This window comes from Alternaria rosae (genome assembly GCF_020736505.1).
Source record: "Alternaria rosae strain MPI-PUGE-AT-0040 chromosome Unknown BKA58scaffold_4, whole genome shotgun sequence".
Classification (NCBI taxonomy): domain Eukaryota; kingdom Fungi; phylum Ascomycota; class Dothideomycetes; order Pleosporales; family Pleosporaceae; genus Alternaria; species Alternaria rosae.
The window spans coordinates 2,172,542-2,187,248 of NW_025763573.1; the positions used below are offsets into that span (position 1 = coordinate 2,172,542).

Genomic DNA, 14,707 nt, shown 5'->3' on the forward strand with positions numbered 1-14,707 from the left:
TATGGCGGATGCGACTCCACAATTGAAGAGGAAGGCCGAGGAAGCAGCGGCGCAGAAGAAGGCCAAGAAGCAGAGGAAGAGCGATGCCGCCGCGCAAAATGACGGTCGCAACGGCGAACCTGTAAACGGCGCGACCAATGCAGCACCCAAATCTAAGAATACGCCTACGCCAAAGAAGCAATCGACTGCGACCCCGACAACGAACGGCGCGATCCAAGATGCGACGACCGACACCCCAACGAAGCCGGCTGAAGTCAATGGCAAGCTCACCAAGTCAGGGCTATCCAAGGCTGCGCTGAAAAAGAAGGACAAGAAGGAGCGAAAGGAAAAGAACAGACAAGAGCGCGAGGAAATCATGGAGGCCGAAGTGACAGGCACCGTGACAGAAGCCATGGTAAAGAAGAGAAAGAACAAGAAGACAGAGAGATGGATATCTTCACGAGTTCAAGGAGGATGGTTCATACCAGCCGATCCTGTCTTCTCTTCCGACGAAAAGTATCTGATAATAGCCGACTCCAATTCGCTACGCGTATATGCCACCGAAACCTCGTTGCTTGCCAACACGCTCTCCCAGGACGACACAGGAAACCTCACAACGTATGCCCTATCACCCACGAACCCTCACCTTGTGTACGCCGCGTACTCGAATGGGCATATAATACTGTGGAACTGGGTGGCTGGCAAGATGACTGGCCGTTGGAACATTGGTGCTACAGTCCAGCACATGACGGTCATTGCGCCACCTGGGTCTGATTCCAAGGCCAAGGCCGAGGATGACCTTGTATACTGCCATGAAGCTGATGAGGGCCGTCATACCATCAGTGTCCGCGTTCTCCGTACCAGGCGCCAAGATACCAGGACCGAATTGAAGGAAGTGAAGCAAGTGCTGAGTGCAAGCTCTGCGGTCCGTGGTCTCCAGGTGCTTTTACAAGGCAAGTATGTTGTAGCTGCTACAACCGACTCTATCGTCGTCGGAAAGCGCGCAAAGGCCAGCAAGACGGCTCTTGAGGACTTTGAGTATGTTTGGCGCGAGTTCAAGTTCTCGAAGCAGATCACCACTTTCAGCGTCTACCACCGCGAGCAACAAGACAGTGGCAACCAAAGAGATGTATTAGACATTGCTGTTGGTGAAGAGACCGGTGTAATTCTTCTCTTTGAAGATATCCTGGCCTCATTTGCTGCGATTGAGAAGAGCAACAAGGAAGGGACGGACAACGCCGCGAGCTTCAGGCCCAAGAGACTCCATTGGCACAGGGACGCGGTAGGATCTGTCAAGTGGTCTTTGGACGGCAACTACATTATCTCAGGTGGTGACGAGACGGTCCTCACAATATGGCAGCTTGCCACTGGACAACCCCAACATCTACCTCATCTTTCTGCAGCTATTGAGAATGTTGTAGTATCTCCTACTGGTTCAGCGTACGCATTGACACTGGCCAATAACTCCGTCATCGTTCTTTCTACCACCGAGCTCGAGGCCCGCACGAACATCATCGGCATCCAATCACGTCGAATCGACTTCGAACAACAGCCTAAAGACACCAAGTCTGGCAAGTACCATGGCCTCTTTGATGCGGTTCCCATGGCTGTAAACCCTGCCAACCCAACCGAAGTCTTCTTTTCCGTACCTTCATCACAACCTCGCGGGAAGGAAGGTCTTAAGCCTGAGCCGTATTTGCAGACTTATGATATTGCAAACGAGCGTGCCAAGGGGCGCCAGGCGCTCACTCGCAACAACGCGACTGAACCCAATGTCGCGCCAGACGGAGGTCAGATCAAAGAACCTACTGTCATGCACATTCAAGTCAGCCACGATGGAGAATGGCTTGCCACAATCGATGAGGTAAGTTCTGACTGCACAAGACGCATTTGAAACGCACACTGACTTTTACTTCCCCCTTTGCAGTGGGTTCCGCCACGATCAGATGCTCACTATCTGAATGAAGGCATCCCAGAATTCAACGAGCAAGAACGTCTAAATCGGCGTGAGGTCTACCTCAAGATTTGGCGACGCGACAAAACCAGTGCGCAATGGAAGCTGGAAACTCGCATCGACGCACCACACTTCTTTGAGGATGTATGCGGCAACGGACGAGTGTTCCATCTTGTCGCCGATCCGGCTGCTGCGGGGTTCGCAACTGTTGGTGAAGACCACGTCGTACGGATATGGAGGCCCAAGACGCGATCACGCGACGGAGTCATCGTTCGTGGGGCTCAGCAGGAAGGTCTGGTCACCTGGTCACTCGACCAGGCAGTTGAGATCAACGACAAGCTCGACATTACCGAAGGTTCACAACAATCTTTACCACCGCGCACATCCCGACTAGCCTTCTCATCGGATGGCTCTGTCCTTGCTGTCTCAATGTCTTGGGATTTGGATGAAGATGCCGGTGTCACGCATCTGATCGACACTCACTCCGCAATCATTCGACGATCACTTACAGAGATCGATGTCACAGCTCTTTCTGGCCTGGGATTTGTTGGACAACATCTGGTAGTGGTTGCTGATGCGATCACTGTTTGGGACATGGTCTCGGATGCACTCGCGTACAGTGTCCCGATAGAAACCCCTGGCATTGGACGTCTGGAGCGCGTACCGCTGGTTCGACTGGCTTGCAACGAAGTCGATGGTACATTCGCCGTCTCGCTTCCTCAATTCGAGAAGAGGACCTCGTCGAGGATCTCCATCCACAGTCCAGAGCACCAGAAGGCAATTTGGAAAGATACATGTTTCAGCATCACGCTCGGTCTTGCCTCCCGAAAAAGCGGTGGCTACGTTGTTCTCGACTCTAGATCGTACTTCAGGACAATCACTCCTAGCGCTGGATCGTTACAGCTGCCGACTCCCCCGCCAGAGGAGCAGGCGGACAAGCAATCCATCGCCTACCCAGTAGACGAAGAAGAAGAGGCCGGTAGACCTTTGGCGAACCTCTTGGTTTCCGAGGATCTTACTCAAGACATTGAGCGCGACGAGCATGTTTTCAATATGCAGGATCTGCAGAACGTACTGCATGACGGCTCAGTCCCTCCGCCACCGCAGGGTCTGTTCGACAACATTTTGGCGCTGATTGGCGGGAAGCCGCAAAAGGCAGCAGCATAGGAGCTGTATTGCTGTACTATAGTCTTGATAAAATACCACGACATTGAAATGCGTTCGTTCATACGGAGTGTACTGGTGCGTTCGGTGAAGCTAGCATATCATGATGAGCACGAGACCCGTCGGATAGGAGCATGAAGAGTTGTGACACCGCATGAGAAAGCAAAATGATCTTGGTAGCAAAATTGGACTACACATTTTCTCTTCTCTACCCAAAAGCTGTACCTATGTACGCATGCATCTTCCATCTTCGACTAGCCAACGCCCCCGAGCGTGGCCGCAGCCGCATTCGCCTTACCGCCACACATCCATGCTTCCGACTGTCTCGCTACCATCCTTTTCCTCTGCGTAGCACACGGTCCTGGAATCCAGTCTTTTTGGTGATACTGCCGAAGCTGTGCTGAACTGTGCGAAAGGGGCATGTTGCCTGTGACGTGGTACTCCAGCTTAGACAAGCTGTACTTGGTAGGCTTTCCCTCTGCGCTTACAGTTGGATCTATAGCGCACGAACACCATGTAGCCTACACTACTACGAAGTCTTCTAGGTTGCTTAGTTCATCCTAGTGTAGTCTGCAGACCTGTTTTATACAAAAAAATCAAATGCTCACTGCTCTGGGCATACGCAAAACATATCGGAGGATACATCACAATGTACCCAGGCTTTACAAACCTCAAAAACAATGCTATTTGCCCGTTCACGGAATCGAACCGTGGATCTTCGCATATCGAACATATGCTGCGTTACGAGTGCGACGCAGTACCACTGTGCTAAACGGGCGGATGTGGTTGACAAAATCCAAAATTACAAACACCATGACCACATGTTTGCGCGCCTGAAACATGATCCAAGTGGCTGACCGCATCAGCTGCGAACAATTCGATGGTGGGGCAATGCCGCAGTGGGGTTACGTATCTTCCAATCAAGCTCGGCTGGGGGTTCCGCTGCTAATGCTGGTCTAGGTATGGCGTCTCGAGTATCGCAACGTGACCTCGGAAGTTGATCATTAAACCAATTCAAACCTCTATTCAACTGAACAGAGTTGTATCAAGCTCACAACCAAGTTGTGTTTTGGAATGAGATTCGAGTTTTTGCATCTTCATTCTCTCCCGAGTGCTCAATGAGACTCGGGGAGATGAAGCAATGGAAGGTGGGGTGACTACGCCGCACGCTTGCAGTTTCCTCTTCTATGAGATATTGGCAACTACAGAAGCATCGCAAGCACCTCATTCCAACCCTAAGAGAACTTGCAATGCTCTGCGAACCCTGTAGAAATTCGCTAGTGCAGCATCGTATACTACGATCCTTTTCAAGGAACGCCGAGTCAAAGCATAACCCACTTGATCATGATACCGACGTAGGTCTGAATGCCAATACACGTTACAAGTTGTTGAAGACAGACAAACTGACATCTTACTTGTCAGGTTCCTCATCATTATACACTAGACTCGCTTCTCAGGTCGGTAGCTAATGGATACTATATCTGTCTGCTGGTCTGGGGTCGGTTATCGAAGTCTGAACAGGAATACTTGAAATCCACACAGTCACGAACGCATGGTGGAGGTTCGGTGAACAATAGCGGCTCCGAGTCTTTTTGGATCACTCATACAGATGTAACTCCACAATACCAAACGAACACGATCAGTTTCTGTGTAAGGTACCACATGATAGTCTTTCCAAGACTGTACCAAAGACGTAGCCCTTTCTCGTTACAGAAAAAGGACGGTAGGTGGATTAACCGTTTACAATGACGCAAACGCTGAGTTGCCGTAGATTACATACGCAGTCCAGAATTACCACCAATGGGCCGCGTCACGACGGATAGTACAGGCTCAGATGCATCCTTCCAGGTGGCTGCTAAATGGCTACTAGAGTGTAGTCAAAACCACAGAAACTGCAACGCAAGTACCGATCAGAGCTCTTGGTATCCACGCGACTGTTAGATCTAGGATGCTGCAACAGTGAGACCACCTGTGTATGGCTCATTCATACAGCAGAAACACCGTCATCGGGCCCCTACGGCACTCTTAGTCATTGCTGGGGAAGTGCAAAGCTGATGCAGCTGATAAATGCAATGGCAGCAAGCCATTGCCCAGTATATCAGATCGAGGATCTACCGAAAACATCCCGAGAAGCGGTAGAAGCAGCTAAAAGACTTGGAATTCGGTATCTATGGGTGGACAGCCTTTGCATTATCCAGGATGAAAGCAACATCCAGGACTTGTACCGTGAAGCCAGCCTGATGGACAAAGTGTATTTCAACTCCTACTGTAATCTATCTGTGGCGGATGCCAGCGACAGCACTGAAGGCCTTTTTCGGTCTCGTCAGCCTCAGTTCTGCGGGCCCATCAACTTTAAGGCTGACCTTAGCCGTGCGGAACCAGATACCGAACCTGTAGATTATGTCTTGCACGAGGGTATTTTCTGGAGACGTCACGTACTGGATGCAAAGCTTAACAGCAGGGGGTGGGTTTTCCAAGAGAGGCTTCTCGCGCCACGGATCCTTCACTTTTGTCGCTATCAGCTGTTCTGGGAGTGTCGGGAACTTGGCGCTTGTGAAACATCCCCAGAAGAGATGTCATCACGTGTAAGCCAAGGTCATGACATGAAAAAGGTCTGGCAAAAAAACGCCTCAAACGCCGCGGACTTCTATCTAAGCTTCTGGTATCGGCAGGTCGTCGGTTACTATGCAAATATGGATCTATCAGTACCAAGCGATAAGCCAATTGCGCTTTCCGGTATCGCCAAACACATAATGCCTCACAATGGCGACACCTATGTCGCTGGTATGTGGCGTAAGAGTCTTGGAACGCATCTATTCTGGGCACCCATGCCTGATCCACGTACCTCGCGACCTCAGATATATCGAGCACCTACGTGGAGCTGGGCTTCTCTTGATGAGCCTATAACGTTCATGGATTTCCCAGAAGAAGAGTGTTTAGTGCAAGTCGAGGATGTTTCTCTCCAATACGAGACGGAAGATATAACCGGTGCAGTGACGAGTGGATGGTTGGACTTGCGTGGCTCACTAAAGCCCATGAAACTATGCCCAAAGGTCCATGTGTATCCGGCAGGTGAACAATTTGTATTTCCACCCGTAAATATAGCCGTGGTAGTCGATGGAGCATTGGTTTGTTCAAACGACAATAACGGTCGGGAGACTTGGCGAGGTTTTCCCTGGCTATACTTTGACACTCCTGTGTTCACCGAGACAGCATTCAACGATGATAGCGCGAGTGGCAATCTCTTTTTCAAGCCATATCGATTAGGGCGAGCCGTGCCTGGTGAACTGGAAGTGGGGGTTCAGGTCGCTTGCTTGATGCTAAGGCTTGTTGATAAAGAAAGAAAGTTGTTCGAAAGGATAGGGTTTGTCAAGGCTAATTCGTATCAAGGCAAAGACCAGCTGTTGGTGGAGTTGGACGAAGAAAAGAAGACTCGTCTGCCTTGTCTCCGCTACGAGAACGGGCTTCACACGATCCGGATCATCTAGAACGCCATCTAGCCCTAGCCAAGGCTATCAAACAATCCTTCCAGACATCCTCCTCTTTCCGCATGAAGAAATCCAGACCCCAAGGTCCCTTTCTAGATCTCGACAGCCCGCCTCTGACGAGCACTTGGCCCAAACCGTACTGATGTCCAGGGTTCAAGTCAGGGTCTGGAGCGCTAGGAGGCGGGATAAGTGGGGTGGCTGCGCCTCGGTCACTCCCAATCATCTGGGCACGCGACAGCCACGACACGCACTGTCAGCCGGTGACGTAGCGCGAGGTTGTTGTATATCACGATGCCAGCTTCCCCGCGGATGCAATTCCGATACGTCAAAACAACATCACTCGAATTTCATACTTTGTCGATCAAGTTCTGCTTAACCAATCATATCAGTCATGGCTACTACCAACCAGTCGGCACAGTTCCAGGGTGTGTTTATCCAGTCTGGCACTATCCTTCAACGGTCTTGTTGCCATTGGTTTGGCCATGAACAAGCGTATGTGTGCTAACAATTTGTAGAGCCTCCAACGGATGGGCTACCAGGGGCTACCAGCACCACCTCCCCTTCTGTCGACAGCACCGCGCCTTCGCATGACAATATCGACCTTCAATTTCAAGGTTCGTGTCTCTCTACTCCATCATGCTGATCCGTGTCTATGCCCTACCGGCACTTTACCTCAACTTCCTACTGGGCCACTCGTATAGATACTCAACACACCAGCTAACACGTTTCCACAGAGCCAATTGTCCCAGAGGCATCGACATCTACCTCTACATCCACTGACGATGATGATAACTCGCTCCACAAGACTACTACCGACAAGCTCAAAGATGCAGTAAAGAAGCCATTTGGCAGTTCAGACAACTGCTCCAACCCGCACACACTAGGCAAGAAGGAGATTACCAGTCCCGAGATGGCAGCTGCGAATGAGGTACTTGCAGCCAAGGATCTCAAGTCGCCCTAAGCAGTGTGGCGGTGGAGGCAAAGGGAAACAAATAAAGCGGGTAAGTGAAATTGTTGCCTGAAGTTAGGAACGCCTTTGCAGGGGAAGAAGCAATGGTGCTACAGGAGCAGCAGACATTCTTTGTGTACGAGATGATTGCGCAACGGAGTTACGGTATTTCATGACCTGGTCGTCAGTAGTCACCTGATAGCAAACTTCTATTACGTCAAACTTCCACAGCACCTGTTACTGACATGTATGAGGGTCTCATAGACCACATCTTAGATTTAACAATACAGAGCAGTTACACATGCGGACATGGGTATGTAGAATAATAGACATGTATTCAAAGTCAAAATGGGTATGTACGAAGATGCAAACATGCCTCAACCTTCAGCTTCCTTCTCACCCAAACCTTTCTACCAGTCTTCCCAAATACCTACCCCTAGAATGAAGTATTGAACAGCCTCCTTATGCTGAGATGAAGGAAACTCCATTTCTTAGGCGGCAGGTGTGTGCAATGCGGTCTGATCGAGATTCAGATCACACTCGTGCGGATGCTGCAGACAGTACTTGGGCATCAGCGGACTGGCCTGTACACCCGCCGCAACAAGGTACTCCCTGAAGTTAAGAATGCGCTGCGTGAGTTCCGTGGTCCTCTTGTTGCCATTCTCATCCCTGTTTCCACTCCAAACAAGTTCCGCGAGCGCAGCAGCGCGCGGCCACATTTTCTGAGAAATGACGACAGAGTCGACTTGCTCGGACCAGAGAGGCGCGATGGCGCCTTGTACAAGCGCCTTCTGAGTGTCGGTCAGGTTAAGCGTGAAGTCGTAGTCATAGATTCGCTGCCATGTCTTGTACGGTGCGCACCAAGAGCCACCGCCGGCGCCCCAGTTGAAGTTGGGTGAACCGTCTGTCGCATTGGGGTTGACCATGACGTTGTACCTCTGGTCGTTGCCTACCCAGCCTCCGTATCCACAGTCCAGGTACATAAAATCGGAGCTAGAAACAATGACGCGGTAGCCCTGTCCGGTGAGGTTGCTTATGTGGTCGAGACCGTTGTTCCAAGCCTGTAGGACAACGTCTTTGGGTACGACACCTGTAGCGGCCACGTCAGCGGAAAGCTTGACGTCTTCCCACATGACGAAAGTCTTGTTGGCCTGTGCACGGAAGTTGGGAAGTGCGCGGTCAACCCAGACTTGGTAGAGGTCGCCCATTGATTTGCCGCTGTTGAAGAATGCGAGGGCTGCAGTGGAGAAGTTGTTGCAGTTTGCAAAGAGCTCGTCGCCACCAATGTGAAACCAGTTGTCTGGGAAGACCTGTGTCATCTCCTTGTACACTTTAGCTGTCACCTCGTAGGTCTTGTTGTTGAGGATGTCAAGTTGACCTGGATTGGGCTCTACGCCGGTGTGCAGTGGCCAGTTGTCGTTTGACCACCAACTGTGTTGGCAGGTAAGTAGGGACTCGTCGATTTGAGCCCAACCAGAGCTGGCGTGTCCTGGCATATCAATCTCCGGGATGATGCGTACGCCGCGTGCGGAGGCGTAGGCGATTACTTCCTTCAACATGTCCTGAGTGAAGATGTCGTTGGCTGAGTAGGCGTCCTCAGTCATCTCAGGATATGCATTAATCTCCACAGGCCAGGATTGCGAGTCGATGAGATGCCAGTGCAGGACATTGAGCTTCGAAAGAGCCATTCCGTCGATTTGTTCTAAGATTTTGGCTTTGGTAATGAAGTTGCGGCCTGTATCGATCATGATACCGCGCACCGGATAGAGTGGCGCATCCTTGACAGCGACTGGCTGTTCGATGATCATCTTACCTGAGCCATCGTTGATCACAATCTGCTGTAGCGTTGTGAGAGCGTGGAGGGCGCCGTAAACGGTTCCAGCGGTGATTTTGACAGTATCCGAACCAGCTACGACGTCGAGCGTGTAAGATTCATCAACGCCATGTTGAAGCTCAGCGTGGGCATCGGATACATCAACCTTGACCTTGGTGATTGTACGTGTGCAATTTCCGGGTGGTGCACTGTACTGCCTCTTGCGTTTTCTTGAGGCAGCGGTTGGGGTCGGAAAAGGCTGAAATGATGTGACCGGGGCCTCAGTGGCTTGCGGAACCCACTTCAACTCCGCGATGGTCTTAGTGACGCGGTCGAACCCAGCGGAGAGTACCTTGTGGTCCTGCGCATCGAGAGTGACAGATCCGAAAGAGAAGCAGCCAGAGTCGCCCCAGGTAATGTTTGTAGGTTTCGGTAGAGGGTTTGCAGCGACAGCTTCAGCTTGTCTGGCGAACAAGGCTGAGGCCGTGACCACGGAAGCCAAAATGAAATCGCGCATGGTTGTTCAGCTGTTAGGATGCTACTTTGTAATGAGAGTGGGAGTAATATCTGCACGAAGAGAGTGGGTTGTTGTGTTGTTGTGAATGGCCAATAACCATGAGTAGTGACGACGAACAGCGTTGGCGGTGGACTCCGGAGTAAACTCACAACGTGGGTGAGGGAAGGAGGATATCTATCAATTTCGCATTGAGTAGTTCAGCTTTGCCATCCTGGTTAGGCTATTCGCATCCCAAGCTCACAGATCAGCGTCTGGGCGGTGCACTAACCGGGAAGTACCCCTTAGCTGGTATATCAGAGCCAGTTAGTTGCTCAGCCTTGCTGCATATGCTAGCCCTCGACAGCCTCTGCTGCAACCCATTCCCGCTTTCACCAGACCGCGCCGCCCACGCGCTCGCATCCGTACCGCATTTCTCTTGTGGCTGCTGCCGCGTTGCAACGTACCCCACTTCCTTCACTCATCCTCGGGAGCATATACGAAGTGTGTGCTGCCAGGTTCGATACTACGCTCTTTGTCCATGCCTTGGAATATAGCCATGGTAACCCTGCGCGCTGACAGCCTGCACCGATACTGCTGGGGCTGGCGTCACGGCCCCTAAGTGGGAGGCTAGAGTGAAAGTGGGTTCCCCACCACCCGACCGCGAATGGAATCCGCGCTAAAACAAACGGCTGTTACCCCAACATGCATGCCTGGTGTTACCATGACCTGCTCTTTCTGTTGTGACATATCTGGCTTGACATTCCGGGGTGAGTGTGCATGTGGGAAGTCTGGTGTGACAGTCCCGTATACGAGTGCAGAGGTGGTGATGGTGGTGATGAGGATTGCAGCGACGAGTTGGAAGGGTGGCGCTTCGGAAGTTTTGGTGGATCCGCGAACGCGTGGCGCCGTCCTTCTTCCTTCCGAGCCTGTGCGGGCTGATGCATGAGGCACAGCAATCGGTTGTCGACATGTCTCATCACTCAATCTGCGTTGTTGGTGCGTGGGGGGAATATGGTCACTTGTCTGAGCCTGTAGTCGTGGACTGTTTTAGTGTACCAATCATGACGCTTTTATTTCTAGTCATCAAATAAGCCTCAGCTTGCGCCCTGATGCGACAGCCACGGCTGGCGGCACTGCTACGGTCTCCTCGAAGATGACGCTACCACACCTATCCGCATGGTATTGCATAACCGTGCCGTCTACGCCGTTTGCTCATCAGTTTCAGATTTTCCTCGGCATGGGCTGGCGAACACTACAATCGGGCCGCAAGCGAGAGCCAAATGTTGGTCAAGATGCAGGTACACGGATTTGCGGAGATTAATGACTAGCTATTTCTCACTTGAAGGTGCACCAGGAGCATAAGTAGAAGTAGAACCAGAACCAGAACCAGAACCAGACACAGACGCAGCCTCACCTATCGGCGCAATACTACCAAACCCAGTCACAACCTCGTGATGATGCTCGCTTTTGATCTTGGTCCAGTCCGGTGCTGGCACACTGAGCAGCTTGCAAACGTCCTTTCGCCTCTTTCTGAAATCTTCATATAAGCCTTTCCATATCCGTCTTTCAGCGCAGGTTGCTTCAGGACTGCCGCCACAATCGGGCTGCATCTCCTTCAACGCCTCTTCTGACCACATGACTGACGGGGGAGGCAGCGGCAGGTCGCTGAAGTGGATGATCTTCCCCTCCTTATAGACCTTCTCAGCGTTCCATGTCTCATCAGCGCTGCCTAGATACTCGGAATGATTGTGGCGCCTGAACTCTGCCGTACGAAGGGCGTAAGGTCGATGTGGAAGTACTAGCGCGCTCTCCTCGAAGCGTTCGTTGAGAACCTCCATGTCATATCTGTGCATCTCGACCAACATGCTATCACCACCCCCTTCCATGCGGTTCTTGAACTTCGCAAGCTCGTCGAGGCTAGGTTTGACAACCATGAGCGTCGTCGACAATGGCCATGGTTTGCTATCCGTCCAATATGCCCGTGCCATCGCTATCGGCGTCTGTGGGAGGAGGAAGAGCTCATCGAGATTGTCGAGGAGCGTGATCTGCGACTCCAAAGCGATTACGCGGTCGTAGTACTCTAGACCAAAGGCCATGAGCTTCGTGACGGTCTTGTCCCATACCCAGTCACCTAAGAAAGGTTAGCCATGTGCTTGTAGAGTCTCGCTTCATATGCCGGGCGAATAGGCACTTGCGCAATGCATACCTTCTGTACGGCCTGCCACCTCAAGCAGCCTGATGGGATGAAGCTTTGCCTTGTATTCATCGCGCGCCAAATTGAGCAGCTGACTGTCTCGGTCCTGAGGGCTGTCTACTTTTGTGTCCCAACGCTCCGGGTAGAAGAGGACGCGGTCCGCTTTGCTACCGAATCGAGCGAGCGCGTCCAGGACCATTACGGCGTGACATAGTTCGGTGCTGTCGGTCGCGTACACGCTGTAGGCATAGTTTGACCAGTTGACCCTGATAGCATCTCCAGTATGAGGTGTCGTCTTGCGCGATGGATATAGGATCCAGCAGATAAAGAAGAAGCCGAGGAAGTAGTACGCGTGGCGGCGTCGCAGGCGGAACGAGGGAGATTTAGCTTCGTCTACGAATCGCGGTAACTCGTCTGATTGTCGCCGACGCATTGTACGGTTGACGTGTACGTTCGTCCGACATGTTGAAGCGGTTGCGTTGGTTGTTCAGGTGTCAGGAACTGACGGGTGACGCGGAGTCGCGGAAATGTAGTGCGGAACACCGAACTTCAAGGTTGCGATGCACGACGGCCTTGCTGCATTGACATTTTCATACATCAGAGTGCGTACTGGATCCTTCAAGGTATAAAAAATAAAAGCGCATATGTCAGAGAGGGAGGAACATGGCATATGCGTATTCGAGAGGGTTATCACGACAGACATAAGACGTTCTTGATTTGACAAGATGCATTGTATCATTGTCGTATGCCAGGGTCACTTTTTGTAGTCTGGTATCAAACATCCCAAACGCCGCGGCTGTGCAAACTCCACCGGTCCCGGAACGGGTAACTCTGGGTGGGAGACGTTGTCCTCATTCAGCTATGTAGCACCCTCTATGGCATGTATCGTTCCAATCGTGATCGTTAAACACTTCTTGGTGCAAACGCTTACTCCTCAGGAACTGCGCTCTGTTAGCGATTGATTTTCGCAAGTTGCCAGGTATAACATACTCTCAATCTCGCCAGCCTTGATGTCGTCAGAGACATCCTTGGGGCTGCGACCGTCGACCTTGCAGCCAGTGCTGAAGGCAGTTCCGAGGATCTCAAGAACGGTACCCTGCAGAGACTTGGCCATGGACTTGAAGCGCATGGTGCGGGCAATGCTGATGATCTCATCGAGAGGAACGCTCTTGGTGTGCTTGATGTTCTTCTCCTTCTTGCGGTCCCGGGGAGGCTCCTTGAGAGCCTTGATGACGAGGGAGGAAGCGGAGGGAACGACGGAGACGGCGGCTTGACGGTTTTGGATGGTCAACTTGACGGTGACACGGAGACCCTTCCAGTCACCAGTGGCCTTGGCGATATCTTCACCGACCTCTGCATATCGAATTAGTATTTCCATGCATATGCGCTGGTCGATGGGTTCGTTGCGTACTCTTGGGCGAGAGACCAAGAGGACCGATCTTGGGGGCGAGCGCGGATGAGGCACCGACTTCACCACCGGTCGCACGGAGGTGAATGACCTTCACCTCGGAGGGATCGAACTTGGGAGCTTTGAGGATGTAAGCGCATGGCGATTTCTAGGAAAGCCTGGCTGTTGAAGATGTTTGAGTTCTCTGAGTGTCAAGAAACACCCCCGATTGGGTGTCCTAGCCACTCAAAAACTTCGCGCATCTTCGTAAGAGCCGACCAGAAGGATGATACTCACGCATGGCTAGTGCTTGAGGTAGTCAATCGGTTCTGGTTGTAAAGAGTGACTGCCGTTAATTTTGTCGGTTCGAAAGTTCGTGAGAGACGGATTCTCGAGGTGGGGAGCAATATTGGTCGACCTGTGAGAGAAGCGAGCCTTGGCAGCGCCTTCCCCAATGGGCGATAGCATCTTTGTATGCATCTCGGACATCTCGGGCAACGCCGCACTGCTTCACAGACTGTTCCACCACTACGAAAGATGGCCTTCAAAAAGCATAGATAGAACCCTCCCAAATCCATGCAATCGCTCTGCTCTTGCTTTGATATCACAAATCCATACCAGGAACCCACACGCTTCACATCAAGCCAAATACGATGCCAGAACAGTGTGACAATGTGAAGGTGTCCTCATCGTGATTAGATTCTGCCGTCACAAGACCTTATTCGGATACTAATCATTCGTTTCTCTCAACCTCTTTACATACCAAACGCCCACCAGCCAGCAACACATGCACAGCGACAGCAGCACGACAGCACACACACCATGTACTTCACCACATTGGTAATTAGTATGCACGAATACAAGAATCTCGTATCAGACTTCTTTTTAAAGACCCATCGCCTTCTTGCTCTCTCTAAACTGTCTCTATATCCAACTTGAACATGGAGTATTGCACAACACAACAAACCATGGTGCTACGGCCTCCCGACAGGAATATACACAGACGCTGCGAGAAGGCACTTCGCATGAGAGATCAAATTGAATTTTCTGTATGTATGCTCCAAAACGATTTGATACTTTGTGGAAACATTTAATGACCCTGGAATAGCCCCCAGGCGGAAATGAGAAGAGTACTTCGAAGAAGAAGGACGATGAAACACCAGCGCCTGAATGTGTTCAGGGAGAGTTAAAGCCCGACGCTACTAAGTCTTTCCCTGATGTCAATGCAGTAACCCTCAAATGGCCTCTCCCCCCGTCTGCCATACACGACGGTCTCTTATTCA

At 51.5% G+C, this 14,707-nt stretch overlaps 6 protein-coding genes and 1 non-coding gene across 7 annotated transcripts; 3 read left to right on the plus strand and 4 right to left on the minus strand.

Annotated features, from left to right (window-relative positions):
• Nucleotide 1: 1 nt before the first annotated feature.
• On the plus strand, nt 2-3,100 carry BKA58DRAFT_410881 (WD domain-containing protein; the record flags this gene model as incomplete). The annotated part of the gene is made up of 2 exons (XM_046172254.1): nt 2-1,843; nt 1,907-3,100. 2 exons carry the CDS (start codon nt 2-4, stop codon nt 3,098-3,100), a joined length of 3,036 nt encoding a protein of 1,011 aa, XP_046026550.1.
• Nucleotides 3,101-3,785: 685 nt separating this feature from the next.
• BKA58DRAFT_t39 lies at nt 3,786-3,875 on the minus strand. Its single transcript has one exon. It is a non-coding gene; the product is annotated as a tRNA-Thr (tRNA).
• A 1,462-nt stretch (nt 3,876-5,337) lies between these two features.
• Nucleotides 5,338-6,585, plus strand: BKA58DRAFT_401133 (uncharacterized protein; the record flags this gene model as incomplete). Its single annotated transcript, XM_046171646.1, has 1 exon — nt 5,338-6,585. The coding sequence occupies one exon, from the start codon at nt 5,338-5,340 to the stop codon at nt 6,583-6,585; it is 1,248 nt and encodes a 415-aa protein (XP_046026551.1).
• A 196-nt stretch (nt 6,586-6,781) lies between these two features.
• Nucleotides 6,782-7,941, plus strand: BKA58DRAFT_157721 (uncharacterized protein). The gene is made up of 3 exons (XM_046164899.1): nt 6,782-7,010; nt 7,101-7,199; nt 7,320-7,941. The coding sequence occupies exons 1-3, from the start codon at nt 6,977-6,979 to the stop codon at nt 7,544-7,546; spliced, it is 360 nt and encodes a 119-aa protein (XP_046026552.1). The 5' UTR covers nt 6,782-6,976; the 3' UTR covers nt 7,547-7,941.
• On the minus strand, nt 7,609-10,067 carry BKA58DRAFT_157727 (glycoside hydrolase superfamily). Its single transcript, XM_046164900.1, has one exon. The coding sequence runs from the start codon at nt 9,862-9,864 to the stop codon at nt 8,026-8,028; it is 1,839 nt and encodes a 612-aa protein (XP_046026553.1). The 5' UTR covers nt 9,865-10,067; the 3' UTR covers nt 7,609-8,025.
• A 986-nt stretch (nt 10,068-11,053) lies between these two features.
• BKA58DRAFT_157757 (nucleotide-diphospho-sugar transferase) lies at nt 11,054-12,720 on the minus strand. Its single transcript, XM_046164901.1, has 2 exons — nt 12,050-12,720; nt 11,054-11,974 (listed from the first exon to the last, which is right to left on the minus strand). The coding sequence occupies exons 1-2, from the start codon at nt 12,468-12,470 to the stop codon at nt 11,172-11,174; spliced, it is 1,224 nt and encodes a 407-aa protein (XP_046026554.1). The 5' UTR covers nt 12,471-12,720; the 3' UTR covers nt 11,054-11,171.
• Nucleotides 12,543-13,818, minus strand: BKA58DRAFT_157761 (60S ribosomal protein L12). Its single transcript, XM_046164902.1, has 4 exons — nt 13,722-13,818; nt 13,449-13,565; nt 13,028-13,390; nt 12,543-12,978 (listed from the first exon to the last, which is right to left on the minus strand). The coding sequence occupies exons 1-4, from the start codon at nt 13,723-13,725 to the stop codon at nt 12,965-12,967; spliced, it is 498 nt and encodes a 165-aa protein (XP_046026555.1). The 5' UTR covers nt 13,726-13,818; the 3' UTR covers nt 12,543-12,964.
• Between the last annotated feature and the right edge of the window lie 889 nt (nt 13,819-14,707).